Source organism: Lissotriton helveticus, chromosome 4_1 (assembly GCF_964261635.1).
Source record: "Lissotriton helveticus chromosome 4_1, aLisHel1.1, whole genome shotgun sequence".
Taxonomy (NCBI): domain Eukaryota; kingdom Metazoa; phylum Chordata; class Amphibia; order Caudata; family Salamandridae; genus Lissotriton; species Lissotriton helveticus.
The window spans coordinates 2,071,254,549-2,071,274,723 of NC_136063.1; the positions used below are offsets into that span (position 1 = coordinate 2,071,254,549).

Consider the following 20,175-nt stretch of genomic DNA (forward strand, 5'->3'; position numbering starts at 1 on the left):
AGCAAGGGTTGTCAACCCCAGAATTGAAAGAAAATACAGACCGGCACCTGTGGACCCTACATACATTAAGGGACAGCTGCCGTTGGACTCTTTGGTGGTTTCCAATGCTCGTAAACGTGCCAACTCACAAACTACTGGTGATGCTCCTCCTCCAGACACGGAGTCTAAAGTATTAGAGGCTTCTGGAAAAAGGGTAGCTGCTCAAGCAGAGCAGAGGATTCTGGATCGAGGGGTTCAGTGGCAGTCATCCTCCTCGATCTGAGTGCCGCGTTCGACACGGTATGTCACAAAACTCTGCTGCGTCGACTCTCCAACTTAGGAGTGTCCGGGGATGCTCTGGCCTGGCTTGGATCCTTTCTGAGTGGAAGGACCTTGCAAGTTTTTGAGGGAGATTCCACCTCCGGGGGAAACCTGGTTCTAACCCCAGAATACCAACTCCCACAAATAGGTACTTAACTGCAAACCATTAACTTCATTTTCCTTCCATAGGATTGCTCACTGCATTTCCTTGAACATTCTTTTAAGTGTGGAGTTGGTTTGTATGAAACATTGAATAACTGCAAATGTACTAAAAGTGAATTACTTACTTTTTGTCTAAAAAAATGTATCAGCATGATATCTAGGCATATCACACTGATTAGCAAAAGTAACTTAAAAAGAAATCTAAAATGTAATGTGCACAGTATCTGTAAAGTAACTAGAAAGTAATTTCCAACTGTTGACTTAACTGTAATTCAACCAATTGCATTTGAATCTGCTTTCAACTGTAAATCACTGCATAAGATTTTGTAAAGTATTATTTCACTTACCTGCATCAGGCTTGTCTTGGTCTAGAAATAAAATAGCGAAAAAATGTTTTTGATACAAATTGGTCTGAGTAGAGTCTGAGTGTGTGACATCATTTCTTGCCTGTGTGTACACAACAAATGCTTAACACTACCCTCTGATAAAGCCTTACTGCTCGCCTACACTACCAGAAATAGAGAGTGTGCCTACCTTTGGGGTTCCACTGGGCTCTGTACCTCATTTTAGTATAGTATATATAGAGCTATCTTGCTACACATATTCAAAATGGTATGGAACCTATATGCCAAACCAAAATCTGCGAGTTCCAAGACAATCTGTACAACATGGGTCATCCAGGATTGTCACATTTCTCTGGCTCAGCTCAGGATCAGAGCCAAGGCCTTTTGTCACCCTGCTGTGCCAAGTTAATTACATTTCTCTTTAATAACAAAATGGCCTCCCCACACAAAGGGAGCAATTAAAAGTGCTTCACTCTGCTCCTGAGGAAGAGGTGGGGAAGAAAATCTGCACCTGTTAATTAGCTGTCACACTATGCCAGAGGAAATGGTTGGGAATGAAGGAGATGCATCAATCAATCAGTGGTCATATTGCACCAAGGATGTGCTACTTCATGCCCACTGAACAAAGGTGGAAGTCCAGACCTCTAGACCCAACACAAGAGAAGGCTCCCCTTTGAAGATTTGGTGGGAAAGGCCCTGGCAGTGATGTCAGCGAAAGGCAGAGCTGAGGCCTCCAGAGGAGATGGTACTAGTGACTCCTAGGTGATGCCATTTTGAATTGCCCCAGCATGATGCGCAGGAGGTTTGGGACAGGGGCAGAGAAGTGATGTGGCACCACACAATAATCCATAGGCGCCTCACTTCTAGAACCTTCCGCCCCCACTTAAAATCTCTTCCGCAAGGGGGGGGTAGGGGGGGGGGGGGGGGCTCTGTCTTGGTTGTTTTTTTGCTACTGGGGAGGTGGCTGCAATGGACAGCTGTAAGGAGGAACCCCCTGAAACCTATCTGGACTAAGAACTCTGACTACAGTTGACCCCGGGACCAGTGGGGCTCTTCCCAGGACCAGGAAAGCTGGACTTCTTAAACCCCTAAGGTATATTTGGTGGAAAAACTGGACTTGTGCACCAAGTAGGAGATAAGCCCCAGAGGAGAAAAACAACTAAGAGATTGCCACAGAGAGCCAGTGGAACTAGCTCCCTGCAAAGCCTGCCACCTAAGAGGCTAGGACACCTAAGGAAAGTGTACCAGGTGGCTAGGGCTCGCCACCAGGAGCAAAATGAGGCCAAAAGCATGCAAAACAACCCAACGGAGCCCGATATACGAGCAGGGGAAGGATTTGACCTTTGAATCTCCCAATACCCCCACCCCCAAGTGCAGTGATGTTATTTTAAAGGGATTTGTAAAGCACATAGCTGCCCCAAAAACAGGGCTTCCCAGCACTGGACCACAAAAATGGAAATGCTGTAACTATCAGAAGGACCGGCATTAGATGGAGAAGAGCCATGGCTTCAGGGATTTCCTGAAGTGCAGATGATTCGCAGTTATTCTGATAGGAAGAGATAGCGAATTCCACAGAACAGGGGCTTTGTCATGACAGAAGTGGTCTCCAGCTCTGGCTTTCCTGAAACGCAGGACAGTGGCCAGATTAAGATCGGCTGAGCGAAGAAGGGAGGAGGGTTGGTAGCTCGTTACAAAATTGGACAAAATGGGGCCCTCTGGGAGTACAAAATCTTATGAGCAACACGCGAAAGTGGATGCCCTTTTCCACTGGGAGCCAATGTAGTTTGTAGAGAAGACCAGAGTCAAGGTATAACTTCGGGAGAGAAAAGAACAGCCTGCCTGCTGCATTTTGGGCAAACTGTTGTCTTCTGGCGACTGACTTGTTGGTGCTAGGTACAAGAGGTTACAATGGTCTAGCCTTGACAAAATTACTGCCTGGATAAGTTTGTGAAGTGCTTGAGTCCGAGGCCAAGGATGGGTTTGAGGCTTCTCAGAAACCCAAAACAGGTGCCTGTTGTTTTCTCAGTGCTGTAGAAATAATTTGAGACACCGAATCAATTGCGGCGCTCAAATCCAGCAAGATTAGGGCTGAGGACCGACTTTCATCCCGAGCAATGCGTTGTTCAGTGACTGCAAGAAGAGCAGATTACGAACTGTGCCCTGGCCTGAAGCCATTTTGAGAAATATCCAAGATATGGCTGTCATCTAGGAACTTAGTCAGGATGGCATTGACATGCCTTTCTGTAACCTTCATGAGAAATGGGAGGAGGTAAATAGAATGAAGGCTTGTTGGCTTGGAGGCGTCCACGCAAGGTTTCTGCCAAGTAGCGAGTGGCGCTCTGTAACTGGATACCCTCGTGGTCAGCCAGGGCTGGGGGTCACAGCGAGGAATTTGCCTGAATTGGCCCTGGGTGGGGGTGTTGGCCGAGCAGACTTCTCGGCTTTTGTGGTTCTGTGTTATGAACAGGTGGTCAGCCCACTGATCTTTGGAGCCTCTTCGCTTTGGCTGATCGACAGAGGTGACTTCTTCATGAGCAATGCACAGCAGGCACAGTTCCAGTTCTTTGCTAGCAACCAGGTTCAGCAGGTGCCGTCAAATCCAGTGCAGCCTCTCTTTGCCAGTTCCATGGTGCAGCAGAGCAGTCCTCCTTCGGTCCTTCTTCCAGTACAGACATAATCTGAGTTCTGGGTGCCATATTTATTCTCAGAAAATGCACCCAGGGTAGGATGTGTTTGATAGCAAATGGGCTACCAGGTTCCTTCCCTCCTGATGACCACTTCCTGGGAAGTCTTCTAGCTATCCCAGGATGCACCATTCTGCCCACTCCCAACATGGCAGAATCTCGCTCTCACTGCATCCAGAGCTCTGTAACCAAAGCCAGAGGTGTGGCTACCAATGGGGCTACACACCCCTGAAAAACAGGTTTGGCAACAGGTTACAGGTTTGACAACGGGTTTCCACTCTCCTTCCCGAGTGCCAGGGGAGGTAACAACTCTTTCCAGTTCAGGCACCTATTGTCCCTTCCCAGAGAGCCGTTAGTAAGTCTCCTAAGGAGCGCAGAAAGCAGTCTTAGGTTCAAGCTTCATGTGCTACTGTGAAAGCCACAGGAGATTGAAATCAACAAAGTGAACTTTTTCTAAAAGTCGCACACTGTAACTTGTTTATTTTATTTTGTCTTGAAACACAAGTTGAGCTTAATATAATGAGTTGTTTGATACCTAAGAGTATCAACTTTATCCACACCATTCTAGAGTTAGCACAGCTGAGGTGTTGGCATGTAATCCTGCACTCACCAACTGGACAAAGAAGTCTTTTAACAGTAAAAGCAGCAGGTTCACGTTTTTTTTGGGCAGAACACAAAACATTCAGGTTCTGCCCGTAAAATGTGTTGCACATTTCCCTGGCACTCGGTGGGCCTGCCATAAGGGTACTTACACATGTTACAGGGGGGCATTTGACTTTGCCATGGCTTAAAAATGGCAAAGCCGTGCTAGCAGTCAAAACTGTTCTTCTACCTCGCAATTGCAGACGGGTAGACTAGTTTTACTTTTACCCAGAGTTGCACATTCAGTGCTTCAATCCCTTGGGTGGCTCTCACTTACTGGCCCTAGGTACCCTGGGTGCCATATACTAGGGACTTACAAGTAAGGAAGTTAGCCTATGCCAGTTGGGTATAGCCATTTTAACATGCATGTTATGGGGCCAGTACACTGGCACTGAGGTCTGGTTAGCAAGCCTCAGTGCACTCAGTCGAAAAACCAGCAACATAAGTCAAAAAAACCTGGGGATGACCTTACAAAAAAGGCATTTCCTTACATATCTTACTCAAAATGGTGATACCATCCAAAAATCGGATTTGTTAAGTGAATGTTAAATCTTTGGGAAACCTTAACGTAGTAAAGTGTTTCCAGATCTATGATACTTGGTGACTTGTTATGCACGTTAAACAAGGTCCTGTTGCTTCCCAGAAAAAAAAGGTGTATGTGATTATTTTGTTTCTATAACTTATTTTCTTACAGCAGAAGAAAGTGGTAGCAGTGATGCCATGTGGCTAAACAGAGATCAAGCGATACATACACCAATTATGATGCAGGCCCCACAGCTTACCTCAACAATCATGAGAGAGCCAAAGCGGTTACGACCTGAAGAGAACTACATGGGGGTCTACCCAATGCAGCCGGAACATCACCAAACTCCGCTTGATTATAAGTAAGCAATATTAAATCTGCTCCATTTATCTTAGCCACTTCTATGGGGGGGGGGGGGGAAGCATCCTGTGGATGTGGTTTTGAGTACATCTTCTAATTACCTGCCTTAGAATACCATGCACTTTTGCTACGTTAATATTTTAAGCTGTCATAGGCCACATACGTGCAGTTTATTATATTAATTGTTTTTATATGTGCCATTAAAAATAAGGTGTTTAAAAAATAAATGCATAACTGCAGCCCACAGGAGCGTTAGGTCAATAGATCTCAATTATGGCTGTTTACGGTACAGTGATTGCAACGATATGAAGCCACCGAGAAGGGAAATGTCGCACTGTTGAGAGATTAATATGCGAATGACACTCCACCCATCTGATACAGATAACATAATTCAGCCCAATTGTAAACTCAGCATTCACTTCTTGGGGAAAGTTGGTGCTGAGCAACAGATTTCGGATGGATACTTCTTATCCAGAGACTTTTCACTATGTGAATAACCCCAGGTGCCCTCCTCAATCTGAATAATTTTCGTAGCAATTTCATCACACATCGTAGGTGGCATGAAGCTGCTCTACCTCTTGTCTTTCTCACCTCAGATGTGGCCCCTACACAGCCGCCACCTCTGTGAACTGCTGTTGGTTCCTTTCTTTACCCGCCTTCCGACACAATCCTGAGCTCACTCCCTCTGTTCTGTCAGAGCCGGAAAGAAGTTTGTTCACAAAATTCTTCCTGTATCCAAGGAACATGCCTCCGTAAAATCTTTTTAAAAATCAGGTTTCAATCCTTGTACAGATTGCTGTAAGCAGATATCACAAGGTCTGTCATTAGTGTCTGGGCTCTAAGTACGATTTGATGTTTGTGTACAAAGATGAACCCGAAGGCTGTCCGAGACAGCTAAGCCAAGTTGTACAACACAGAACACAGCCAGACATTAAAGAAGTCCCAGTCAAGGGCGCGGATGCACTCTTGCTTCCGAGGCTAATCTTGTGATCAGTCATCCTTGAAGTAAAAAGTGTCAGGCAATCTAAGAAAAAGGATCCCAGGAAGTCAAAGCATGGTTCCCCTTGGACCCTTCTCCCTCTCTCTACCAGGAGTCATGTGACGCCCAGAGTACTTTCAGGTCATGACCTTTATCTCCATCATTGGAACTGGCTCTCATCCCGATGAGCCCTAATTTCTTGGTCCTTCAGCTACAACTCAGAGTTCAAAAAGGTAAAAGAACTTTTGCATCCGGCTGGGTCTTTGGGGCATCTACTAACCCTAAGAATCCAAGGTGACCTCCATTTGTTTTACCGCTGGCGAGTTCATCCACGACGATGATTGTGCCGCTCACCCCTCACCCAAGTATGCCAGACTCTGGGTACGGCGCCAAACCCAATGCCTTGTACAGTGCCACATTCAACGCCACACCCTGGTGTGTCGACATAGATCTAAACCAACCATGGCTCCTACCTATGTCACATACTCCTCACCCTCCGACTTAGATGGTCCCACAACAGTATGACATTCCTGCCTCGGCTGAGGAGAGGTTATCTTTTTGACCTTCAGGATGCCTGTGGTCTAGACACATCCCCTGACAGACCTCAGCTCACCCACTCCGGATACAGCTGCGGAGGGATCTGCCTCATTTGCCACAGTCAGCAGACGGGCAGCAGAGGTCTATGACTGCTGTTAAATGAGGCCATCACTGACACTGCTGAGAACCTGGGCCAAGCCATGAACTTGCCACAGTTGATAGATTGCAAATCAACATAGGCCTGCTCCAGGAGACTCCACATTTCTCTTTTAACATCCTAAGCAAGAGATTCTTGTAGTACAGACCACAAGCAAGCTTGCTCCCAGTATGGTCCGAACCGCTACACCAGACCAAGTGTACACACATGAAGGCATTCACAAAATGTATATTCTTAGACAGCGTTGCCTTCAGATCAGTTAACACCAGCTGCCTCCTGAGGATATACACAAATATGCTATAGGACAGAGTGGCGGGCATCTTGCCAACAGTTCGTGAAGACACCAGGGCCACCCTCATATTACCTCATCCAGAAATGCCAGGACTTAGCAAAATATTCAATCTGCTTGGGCCTGGACACTACTGACTTTTTGGGTAGGTCAGTTGGGGCCAGCATGGTGCTTAGTTGCTAGGTTTGCTCTGCTCAACTGGTTTACATGACATGCCATTTGATAGCACATTTCTCTCTCATTGCCAAGGAAGCCATAGAGCGTGTACCCGCATCAGAAATTGGCACTTGTTGTTCTTATTACTTTTTGGTGCCAAGCAAGGACCGAGTCCTCTGTCCTATTCTCGATCTTCGCTCTCTGAAATGTTTCCTATGGAAGGACAAATTAAAAATGCCTACCTTCGCCCAAGTTTTGCCTACCTGGAGTCGAGGAGTGTAGGAGGCTGGCTTAGTATATGGTGCACACTTATTCAAGAGGTGCACCTTGCACTAATCCAGTCAACACTCGTGGTGATTTTAGTGATCTTTGATCACCATAGAAAGTGGTAGCTGTGGAGAGCAGCCTTCAGGCTTATCTTGGAGTGTTAAGCAATTTGTTTTACTAGTTTAACCAGAGAGTTTAACCAGGTTAAATGAAAAAGACCCACACAGTGTTTATATAAAAATACTTCTATTTATTACATAACACTCACTAACACATTGGTGTATTTTATACCCAGAGATGCCAACACAATACACACAAATACTTCAGATGCGGTCGGGTAAGTAGTACTAAGAAAGTGAAATGTCAACTGCAAAGGAGTATGGAACTTGAACCAGAAGACCCAGAGGAGCCTGTGACACAGTAAACCATTCAAGGTAAGTAACTAGGAACCCCCCGGAGGCTGTGTGCAGAGTGGAAAACAGCCATTGGCCCAATGGAAGTCAATAGAGAAGTCGCTGTTGCAGTTTTGCAGAAGAAGGACCCTTACCAGAGGACCCGTAGGAATTCCCATTGAGGACAGAATGTTGTGGAGCAACCCCAGCCATAGGTGCCTAAGGATCCAGGTTACCTACACCAGGGAAGCCAGGTGCATAGGGGTGAAGAGATGTTGGAAACCTTCGTAGACAACAATGGAAGACTTGGAAGAAAGTGCCTCTGGAGAAGTTCAGGAAGGAGTCTAGTGGAGCCCAATAGTATATTCTGCAAGTGAAGAACCTGCAAGCAGAGGGGACCGGATCTATGCCACTCAGGCATGACCAGGAGGCACAAAGACACAATGACACAATGCCCACCAATGTCTAGAGGTTCAGGAGAGCCAACGGGTGACCTTGTTGCTGCAGCTATGAGGACCATGCCACATTGAGGAAGACCAGGAGCTATGCACGAGGTGTCCCACGTCAGATGTCAGTGACTAGGTGTTCGGTGTCCAGTGGGAGCACCAACAAGCCTTGGTAGCCGTAACTGGTGTGGAAAACAAAGAAGGAGCAGAGTTTGGACCAGCAAGGTGCATGGGACTAACCAATAAGGGAGAGTTGTAGCCAGCCCTGAGCTTGCAGGGGAGCCCACTGAACCAGTAGAAGACCCCAGGAGGCCCCACAGGCAAAAGGCACAGGAGTCGCGAGAGGACCTTGAGCAGCTCGCCAAGAATGAAGTCCCACAGTGCAGAGCATGTTGTGAGGACACTGAGCTTGGAGGGAAGAGATGCTGGTGCTTCTTGTATCCCGAAAATCTCAGGAATGCCTAGCCAACGAGCTTTGGCAACGGCAAGTCGATGCTGTGCACAGGGGTTCGGTCCTAGCGGTTCTGACGAGCGATACTGGCCTGAGAATTGCAGATGACAGGTCAATTCTCACGGGAGTTTCAGAACCACCACCTGTGTTGCTGAGCCTCTGGAAGTCCGTAGGACAACAGGAGCAGCAGACCGGTCAGCTTCGTTGCTGTGTCTGCAGATGCAGGCAAGTACCCACCCACTGGTAAGCCCTTTAGTACCTTAAGGAAAGGGTTGGAACAACTTTGGGTCCCTCCCAGAGGAGGGGCTGGAAAGAGGGGAGGATACTCCTATGTCCTTTGTCCAGTTTTTCACCAGAGCACGAGCCAAGGGCTCCCTGAACTGTCTGAAATTGGAGTATGAAGGAGGGCACCAAATGTGCCCTTCAAAGTAGTCTGGTGACGCTGTCAAGCGCCCCCACCCCAGCCTAATACACTCGAGCCCTGTCTGGGAGGTGGTCACATCTCCCTGTGACAGCAAACCTATTGTTCTTCCTTCCCTGCTCAAGCTTGGCTCAGCAGCAGGAGGGCAGAATCACAGCAGTGGTCGGCAGCAGCACTAGCTTGCTGTCAGACCCTGAAAGGCTATTACCAGGAGTACAGGGGGGTCCACAAGGGAGCCTCCTGTACGTCGGATCATAATTCCAACACTGGAATCTGTGTTGGGGTATGATTCCAACGTGTTTGATACCAAACGTGACCGGGTTCGGTGCAGCCACTAATGACTGATGTCCATTATATGTATTAAAAGGGCTGACTGCACTTTACAAAGCCTAGAAAATTGTCTGTGGGATTTATAGGGGTGTCCTGCTCATGCTGGGGCATCCTCACACACATAACCAAGCACTCTTCCCTCCGGATTGAAGAGCCTGCCATAGCATAGGGGTGACTTATAGGTTTAAAGTGCAGTGACCTAAGATATAAGGAAACGTACATCTGTTGTGAGAGGTGCAAGCACCAACTCACACAGGCAGCAATGGCAGGCATGTAGTCACAGTTTAAGCGCACTCCCATAGGTGGCACAAAACGTGCTGCAGCCCTTGGGAGACCCTGGTGTACCAATATCTTGGGTACCTTTGTACCATATACTAGGGACTTACAAGGGTACACCAGTAGCCATTTGTGGATGTACAGAAGTACTTACCATGGTCAATTTAGGTAAAAAACACAGTGACTGAGGTCCTGATTAGCAGGATCCTGTTCAGACTAGGTAAAAAACATACTGACACCAAAAGTGGGGGTAACCATGAACTTAGATCCTACTTTCTTACAAGGAGACTCGTTGGCTGTCCATCGGCTGACGTGCATGCTGTCTGCAATCTGTGCTTTTCCCGAGATCACAGGGACACAGAATGTACATTTTGCTTGGCATTCCACTCTACGAAGTCTATTAGGCAGTGTAGAGATTGATGCCTAGTGCACCATATAATGCACGCCTGACATTTTTGTTAAATCCAATCCCCTCTTCCCTGAGGAAGAGCAGCAGGGAGATATCTAGTCGGAGTATATCTGCAGACCAGCCCCTACTAGATGTATTACGGATGCCTCCAAATCAAAGGGTCTCGAACAAGAGTATGTCACCTCCATCTCTACAACCGAGCCCTGAACAAAATGTATGCCAAGGGCTAGGAGTATGGAGGAACCTCGATACCATAAATGTCACATCAAGCACACATCAAGACGAAGCACCACCCCTCTGGAGGACGACGACCAGCCTATCACACAAGACTGATGCTTCCAGGGCATCTCCAGCTTTCAATCTCAGGCGCTGAAGCAAGGCACTTCACTGAATTCGAAGAGTAGCTCTAACAAAGGCCTTGATTTATATTGGCTCTCTGGCTTCATCAGTCCGAAACGCCAGTTGGTTGCAGACACCCCAGTCAGACCAGGAGAAGGCCTCGGCCCTGAAGCCCACCTCGAGGTCCCAGTTGGCACCGAATACAATAACCACTTATAAATCTCCTTCCACTGTTTATTCTGAGGACGTTGAAAGACCAAACCTGACAAAATTTCAGGAGGAGAACAATGAAAAATAACGTTGATTCACCATTCACCTACACACAGGGAACATCTATTCCAAGGACCCAACGCATTGGAACCTATACCACAGAGGAGGTTAACTTATGATGAAGAGCCCACACTGGACACGCCATAAAAAGCTCCACCACAAACCAAGCAGTTTAGGGATGCACCTATAACAAGCCCTCTTCCTCATGCACTTGCCTCCCCATCGTCCCTTCCACAGGAAGTGACATTACCATCAGCACCTCACACTTCCCACCAGTGTCACCATAGTCTTTTTCAGACACAGGCAGTCCCAGCCCTTACGCTCCTCCTGATGACTGTGACACACCCTTTTATCTTTACCCAGTAGAATTCCTTGGGAGGGTTATGCTGTAGACCCTCAGGAGACCCAGAAACTGGACATGCCTAACATTCCAGAGGAGGAAGACTAACTTGTCTGAGCATTCCATGTGATTCCGCCCAAAGCTGAAGGGAATGCTCAAATTGACCCTTTTAAGTCTTCTATCAGGGCCTGCATTATTACCCTCAGGGTCGAGAAGTAGTAGGTCTTCTCCCTCTGACCCCATTTACATCAGTGGGCATGTCTTGTTGGACTCCTGGGTGGTGCACAATGCTCATAAATGGGCCTTTGAGCAAGTCACAGGGGAGCCCCTCCACATGAAAGGGGGGGGTGTAAGAGTATTGATGCCACTGCCAAAAGGGTCCCAGTGGGTGCCGCTATGCACTGGTGCATAAAAAAGGAACAAGGGAACCCTTATAGTCGGAAGGGACCAAGGGTAGTAGTAGATTATTGGAGACCGTGGTCCCTTTCAAGGAGAATCACAATGGATAACCCTAATAATACAACCGGGAACGTGTCTATTCGTGTCCAATTGGACAGTATTTTTGAATTTATTTACTCCTTTTTAAAGCACAACATGACACAGACATTAAGTGAGCAGGACTAATGAAGATATTAGGAAATCAGCAGATTTATCCAGTATTGGGGTATCTTTCATAGATTCACATGCCTGAATCATTCCCCGTCGTCGAGGCGGGAGTCCCACGGTAAAAATATGTTCGAGGCATGTGGGCTGCTGAATTTATATCTATGCATAGATCGCCGCCTAGTGTTGGATCTGGATGATTGCACATTGTTGTCCTGGAAGAGTCTTCGAAGTATCACGAGATGGGTGGCTCCTCCCCTGGACTACAGTGCGCATGGGCATCCTCTCCATGCTCAGATTGTTTTTTTCCGCCATTGGGTTCGGATGTACTTCTTAACTAACGTTCGGAATATCTATTAGTTACTCTTTTTCAAGGCCAAAAGGCCTTCGGGGCGTCGGTATTGTCTTTCGTTCGGTGCCTTGTACCTCTTTGAACAGGACGTCGAAGGACTATTGCCTTTCGACACCAAAGGCCCATCGACGATGGAACGGAGTCCGTTCAAGCGCTGCCCCGTTTGCAACTCGAAATATCCCCACATCGACGTGCACCCGGTGTGCAATAAATGTCTGTCATCGGACCACGACGAGGCCAGCTGCATGGCCTGTTCCAAATTCAGATTGAAGAAAACACTCTGTCTTCAGTGCGCTGCACGACAGTCGGCGCGGGAGTCGGCACCCGACACAGAAAACATCTTCGGAGGTGACGACGAGGAGGGTGTACAGGAGGAGAATCCGGATCAACACTCGGATCCCGCGTCGGAGCGAGACTCCAACTACAATGAGGACGAGGAAGAACTCTATGTCCATGATGAAGACATCGTCGAGGTAGGAGACGACGTACAACCAATTGGAGCCGTCGACGACGACTCAAGCGAGGAGCTAGGCCCAACCACAGTAGCGGGGCCACATAAGGACTCTTCCACGGCTCAGGTCGAGGCATCGCTGGAAGGCCTTAGCCAAGATCTTCATCCACGTTCTATAGTCCCGCTTCAAGGCCCGACTACGAACATTTCCAATGAGCCATCGGTCGATTGTCCACAAACAGTGGAAAAATCGAAAACGAAACAGAAGGACGCTAAATCGAAACCGAAAGTGGTCAAAGCACCCATCGGCTCGATGACTTCGGACCCTACCAAGTCGAAACGTGCGCTTGACCCCTCGGGGTCGAAAGGGGGCGTCAAAGTGAAGCTCGGATCGACTACGCCAGTGTCCACGGTTAAGCACGTCACGCTCAAGCAGACGCCGTCGTCCGGCGCCAAAGATGGCGACTCTTCTAAAGGACTCGAGGCGCAGAAAACCATCCATCCGAAAATTAAGAAGCCGCTGCTAGTCAAAGCCTTCCAGCCAAAACCCAAACTCGGATCGAAGGAACATACCGCGTCAAAGCACAAGGGCGTGCCTGCTGCACAACAACAGCTCGAGTCGACGCAAGGCCTCAAGCACACGGAACTGTCGAAGGCGGTCGGGTCGAAGATGACGCCTACATCAAAACAAGTCAGTCCGTCGCCGATGCTTCCGGCGCCGATAAAGTGCGGACTACCACCGACAGCACGGCCTAAACCGGTTCAACCCACAAAGGCTACGACTCATCCAAGTCACCGTCAGTAGCCGCGCCCGCTCAGCCTAAAACGGATGAAGTTATCTTCAAGCCGCCGTCCTACGACGACCAGTCCAAACTATACATCGACTCCGAATCGGGTCGACTCACCATTTACAAACGAAAAATCAGGCCGGAAACTCCTATGGAGTCTTACAAAATACCACTAAAAAGAAAAAGGGACTCCACCAACTCTCCTGTCCTTTTTGAACCCATTCAATCACATGGGCAAGACTATACCTACTCTCCAACACCTATTACTGAGGATGTGGAGGAAGGAGACAATGAGGACCAGTTTAACTATCCCATTTATACAGATCAGGATGAGTCCCAGCCATGGGCTGACTCTGTGGACCCTGATGAACCACACACCACCCCTGACACTCAGTCATATGTGGTCAAACCTTCGCCTACTGAGGACACTGCTGCATTTACCGCATTGATTGAAAGGGCGGCACATAACCATGATGTCGACATGCACGCCGACCCGTGGAGGAAGACTTTCTCTTTGATACGTTCTCAACGTCAGAAAGATCTGTCAAGACTCTGCCTATGCTCAAAGGTGTGCTCAAACATGCAAGCGACATTTTTAAAGAGCCCACTAAAGCGAGGGTGGTGAACCCCAGAATTGAGAGGAAGTACCGGCCTGCGCCTGTAGACCCTACCTATATCAAGGGCCAGCTCCCCCTGGACTCCTTGGTGGTGGCTAATGCTCGTAAAAGAGCGAACTCTCAAACAACTGGTGATGCTCCTCCTCCGGACAAAGAATCCAAGATCTTAGAAGCATCTGGGAAACGTGTCGCTGCTAATATTTGGAGGATCTCTAATACACAAGCCCTGTTAGCAAGATATGATAGGGCCCACTATGACACGTAAACCAATACATCCTATCAGAACACTTTCACATGCTCACTTTACAGCAAGTTCTACCATTGCTCAGTCAGGGGGATTTCCTAGCAACCCTAGATCTGAAGGATGCCTATTTCCACATTCCCATTCACCCCAGTCACAGGAAATATCTCAGGTTCTGTAGTAGGGGATCTCTGTTATAGTCATAATCTAGTGAATAGTCCCGCCCATGTGCGTGGACCCTGGAGCAATCAAAAATAATCTCTTGCAGTGTCAAAAAATGCAGAAATGCATAGACACTTAAGAGAGAATTTAAAGACAGATAATGCAGCCAAAAAGGCTACACTGTCCAGTACTTCAACTAGAAATTCCACCATAAAATCCACAAAACAGCAAAGCCTGTACAGATTTCCCTTGCTTAACAGCAAAATCCCTCAGGAATGATAGATAGAAGAACCTGGACAGACAAGCCCCATAGGCTGCCATTATGTGGCTTAAATAGGATACTGTGCCTTTAAGGAACCTTCCAGAACCTTCTCCCAGTATCCCAGAATGCATAGCAGGTCCAACTTAGTTTCAGTTCTTTTTTCCGGCTCCTGCAAGCAGGACCCTGGAGCATTGAGCTCTCCCTTTTCAAGGGTTTTGTTGGTGTTTTACACTAAATTCGATTTCTGGTGCTTTTAAAGTACTTTGGTGACTTTCTTCTTGAGTTTCTGCATTCTTTTATTGTCCATAATGCCCGGAGTGCTCCAGGAAGAAGGCCAAGTCAGACCCCCATGAGGTCTGTATTCTCTGCCTTCCCTCTTCCCACATCCCTGAGGACTGTGTGATCTGTAGAGGCTTCTCTGGAAGGACCCTGAAGGAAAGGAGAAAAATCAGACTTCAGGGACTTGAAGAAAGAAGATTGAAGGCACGAGGTGGGTCAGGAGGGGCTCCTTCTGCCATGCTGAGGCCTCTGGGGGGCTCCCCAGGGGCAGGAAGTCCAGCCCGCGCCCAAGATCTCCGTCTGGGTCAGTTGCGATGACCACGACGTCGAGAGGAAGGTCCACGGCCAGTTCCCGGTCTCCCCAGGGCTCTGGGTTGAGAAAACATCGCCCGTCGACGTCGAGGGACGTGTTCCGGCCGCCGTCGAAGCCGGTGTCGATCTCCTCGTCGTCGGCGTCGAGTGGTCGACATCGGAGGGCCCGGCGTCGGCGCTCGCCGTCGAGGCGACACCGCCGTTCGCCGTCAAGGACATCGTCGTCGAGGGGATCCTAGTCGTCGAGGCCGCCGTCGAGACGGGAGAAGTCTCTGGCGCCGAAGACGTCGACGTCGAAACATTCAAAGAGATCGACGTCGAGACGTTCAAAGAGATCGACGTCGAGGCGATCCAAGAGGTCGACGTCGAGACGTACGAAGAGGTCGAGGTTGCCGTTGAGGCACCATCGCCCGTCGTCGAGGTTTCGTGGTTCGTCCATCTGGTCGGGGTCGACGTCGAGACGTAGACACCGTTCGACGTCGAAGAGTGAGAAACGGTCGACGCCGAAGGGCCGCTCGACGTCGAAGGATCCACGGTCGTCGTCTGGGCACCGATCTTCGGCGTCTGGAGGTCGTAAGGACAGGCCCAGGACTGTGGGGGGCTCCCCACAGTCCGAACAGGATGATGGCTCGCCGGGAACGGCGTATTCCGAGGTATATACCCCGAAGAAGCCCTCTGCGCCTCCTTCGCGGCCTCCTTTACCGAAGGGTCCGCCTCCGAAGGCTCCGACCCCTCCTCCGTTGCCGGCTCCGCAGGCCCCGCGTCCGGTTACTCCCCCACCCCCGGTTCTGCCGAGGGCGGTGTCGATGCCCAAGTATCCGACGCCACCGAAGAAGACTCCTAGGAAGCCTAGGGCTTCTGAACCGGGGAGGCCTACGGAACGTCCGAGACCCAAGAGATCGAGGTCTCGCTCGGGGAGAAGGGACAGATCTAGGAGTGGACGTGGATCTTCATCGAGATCCAGGCATCACCATAGGAGGCGTAGGTCCAGGTCACGTTCTGCATCTGGGACCCGTTCTTACTCGCCCACACTGTCTGATTCGCCGGAGACTAGGGTGTCCCCTATAGACGATATCGGGACATTCCAGGAGGTTCTCCTGCGTGGAGCGGCGAAGTTGGGGATCAAGGTTGAAGCGCCTACACCTTCGACTTCTGTGATCTTTGAGACATTACATAAAAAACACATGTCTCGCCCCCTACTGCCTCTGGTGCCGGGGCTCCTCGAGCCGGCTGAACAGCTCTTCCTGACGCCGGCAGTGGTGAAGTCTGCGCCTTCCAGGCTCCTCAAAAAGTACAGAGCTCCGGACTCGGACCCTGCCTTCTTGAGAAAGGACCCGGTACCGGATTCGGTGATTGTGACGGCGGCCCGGAAGCTTCATGCCACCTCCCCTGCGTCCACGGTGCCTCCGGACAAAGAGAGCCGCTGGATCGACTCTGCTGGTCGGAAAGCGTGTGGTACGTCCTCCTCTTCGATGAAGGCCGCCAGTGACTCGGCGTTGTTGGGGCGCTACGACCGTGCGCTGTGGGACTCAATGGAGCAGTTTGCGGACCTTGTTCCTCGTGACCGCAGAGAGGACTTCATGGAGATCGTCCAGGAGGGGATGCTGGTCTCTAACCAGGCCATCAGCGCCGCGGCGGATATCTCCTTGCTGTCAGCGCACGGATACTGCCACGGGATTAACCAGAGATGCCATGCTTGGCTCAGGTTGACGTCGCTTAAACCGGAAGCGCAACAACGTGTGGCGAATCTCCAGTTTTCCGGAGATACCCTCTTCGGAAAACACGCAGATGACGAGATGGCCAGGATGAAGGCCGAGGCGGAGACCCTGACGGCGGTGGGCTTGGAGAAGCCCAAGGAAAAGAAACCCTACCGCCAGTTCCAACGGCGGTTCGGTTCGCAGGGTCGTGGAAGGGGACAGTCTGCTGGACAACATCAGCAGCAGCAACAGCAGCAGCAGTACAGAAGACCCTTCCAGAAGCGTCAGAGGGGTAGAGGTGGACAGCAGTCCTCTACCGCGTCCAAGGGCCCGGCCGGGTCTCGACCCTGAGCAGTTACTTCCCCCTCGTCCGTTACCCGCTCCGGTGGGGGGAAGCGTTAAGTTTTTTCTGGCAGAGTGGAGAAAAATTACTCAGGACAAGTGGGTGCTGAATATTGTTTGCAATGGATACAGTCTTCGGTTCCTCAGCCCGCCCCCATCGATCCCTCCGGTCAGCTCGCAGTACCAACTGCGCGAGCTCCAGGCGGAGGCAGACATCCTGTTAAGGAAAAGGGCGATAGAAGACGTGCCTTTGTCTCAAAGAGGAAGAGGTCTTTACTCTCGGTTCTTTCTTGTCCGCAAGAAGGACAAAAACGAGTTCAGGCCCATTCTGGACTTGCGACAGGCAAACAAGTGGATTCGCAGAGAAAAGTTTTGCATGCTGTCGTTGCATCAAATCTACCCTCAGCTGCAACGAGGAGATTGGATGTGTGCCATAGATCTACAGGATGCATACTTCCATGTGCCCATTGCATGCAAACACAGGAAGTTTCTGCGCTTTCAAGTCGGCACCAATCACTATCAGTACACGGTGCTTCCCTTCGGGCTGAAGTCTGCACCCAGGACATTCTCGAAATGTATGGCAGTGGTAGCGGCACACCTGCGGAAGAACAAGGTGTTCGTCTACCCTTACCTGGACGATTGGTTGATCAAGGCCTCCTCCTTCTCGGAAGCTCAGGCACACTTCCAGAAGACGTGCGTTCTATTGAACAAGCTGGGGTTGCACATCAACATGTCCAAGTCTGTCCCGACTCCGGTCCAATGTATCCAGTACTTGGGAGCCTCCATCAATACGCTGTCAGCAAGCGTGTCTCCTTCGGAAGAGCGACGTTTATCACTCCTTCGGAAGGCTCAGGCTCTCATGTCCGCTCCATCCACGACAGTGAGGACGGTGTCTTCTCTGCTGGGATCGATGGCCTCGTGTATCTTCCTGACGCCACATGCGCGGCTGCACATGAGGCCGCTGCAGGAGTGCTTGGAGGATCAGTGGGATCAGAGGAGAGGATCTTGGGACGACAAGATACGACTGTCTCTACATGCTCTTCAGTCTCTGGAGTGGTGGTGCTCGAAGGAGAATCTCCTCAGAGGGGTTCCCTTCCACAAGGACATTCCCACACAGACGGTTGTGTCGGATGCGTCTCTCCAAGGCTGGGGAGCGCATTCCGGAGACCTGCAGATTCAAGGGACGTGGTCCCCGACGGAGTCCACGTACCACATCAATTTCCTGGAACTCAGAGCTGTTCACTTGGCACTGAAGGCCTTTCATCCGTCCTTTCAGACCAACTCTCTGCTTGTTCAGACGGACAACACGACAACGATGTATTACCTCAACAAGCAGGGGGGCTCGAGATCGCGCACTCTGTCGCAGGAGGCGCAAGCGATCTGGCACTGGCTTCTGGCCCGAGGACTGTCGATAACGGCCACCCATCTGCCAGGTGTGCAGAATGTTCAGGCAGACGAACTGAGCAGACTCCTTCAGGAAAACCACGAATGGGTAATAAACGACGAAGTACTAGGAGAGGTCTTCGCAAGGTGGGGAACTCCAGACGTAGATCTGTTCGCCACCGCCGAAAACAGCAAATGCCGAGGCTTCGCCTCCAGGTACTACCAGCCGGGGACGCTGGGGAACGCGTTATGGATCAACTGGTCGAACAGCTTTCTGTACGCTTTTCCACCAATTCCCCTGATTCCGGCGGTTCTCATCAAGCTGTCCCAATCCAGGGCGAGAATGATTCTGATTGCCCCGGAATGGCCCAGACAGTGGTGGTTCACGGACCTGCTTCACCGATCTCTCCTTCCTCACATGAAGCTGCCGTGCAGGCCGGACCTTCTCACGAAGTTCGGGGGGCGGATGGTGCACCCCAACCTCTCGTCTTTGAGTTTGGCGGCATGGCTCCTGAAATAGTGCAATATGGCCATCTGAATCTCCCAGAGGATTGTATGGACATACTGAAGGAGGCTAAGCGACCTTCCACTAGGACTTCTTATGCTTACAAGTGGAAGAGGTTTTGCATCTGGTGTAAGTCTAAGAACTATGACCCTACGACATGCAAGGAAGATGTCATCCTTCCATATCTGCTACATCTGGCGCAGTCGGGCCTTAATGTCCATTCCATTAAGGTTCATCTGGCTGCTTTGACTGCCTACAGGAAAGGCCCTTCACAGACTTCCTTTTTCCAGATCCCTGTGATCAAAGATTTTTTGGAAGGCTTGAAGAAAGTATTCCCTCCTGTCAGGCTTCCTGCGCCTTCATGGGACCTGAATGTGGTGCTGTCCAGATTGATGAAGGAGCCTTTTGAACCCATTCATAAGGCTTCGTTGCAGCACCTGTCCTGGAAGGCGGCGTTCCTCGTGGCCATTACATCGGCCCGCAGGGTGAGTGAGATTCAGGCATTGTGTTGCCAAGAACCTTATACTGTATTTCATAATGCTAAGGTTGGTATGCGTACTCACCCTAAGTTTCTTCCCAAGGTTGTTTCTGATTTTCATATCAACCAGACTATCACTTTGCCTACGTTCTTTCAGAATCCTTCATCTCCGGCGGAAAGGTCTTTACATTCCCTGGATGTGAGGAGGGTGCTGAAGTTTTATCTTGATAAAACTAAGGAGATTCGTAGGTCAGACCAATTGTTCATCAATTATGGCTCAGTCAGGACTGGTCTTGCTACCTCTAAACAGTCCATCTCGAGGTGGATTGTGTCCTGCATACAGATGTGTTACTACAAAGCTAATAAGACCTTAGGGGGCAAACCTAAGGCTCATTCCACCAGGGGCAAAGCTGCTACGACAGCTATGCTTCGTAATGTTCCCATTGCAGAGATCTGCAAGGCGGCCACTTGGAAGTCGGTCCATACCTTTGCTAAGCATTACTGCCTGGACACTGATGCCAGGGCAGACGCTCAGGTTGGGCAGGCTTCGCTGCGGAATCTGTTCGCACAATAGTGGCGTAATTTTTTATTCTCCACCGCCGCTTGATGTGGGGATGGGCTTGCCATTC

At 49.9% G+C, this 20,175-nt stretch overlaps 1 protein-coding gene across 3 annotated transcripts in view; it reads left to right on the plus strand.

The window, feature by feature from the left end:
• Positions 1 to 20,175, plus strand: part of STAG2 (STAG2 cohesin complex component) — a 1,493,174-nt gene that overhangs the window by 1,282,973 nt on the left and 190,026 nt on the right. For all 3 annotated transcript variants that reach the window (XM_078688751.1, XM_078688750.1, XM_078688752.1), the window contains one exon: positions 4,827 to 5,016. In XM_078688751.1, the coding sequence (XP_078544877.1) occupies positions 4,827 to 5,016 (190 nt within the window). The remainder of the gene's footprint in view (positions 1 to 4,826; positions 5,017 to 20,175) is intronic.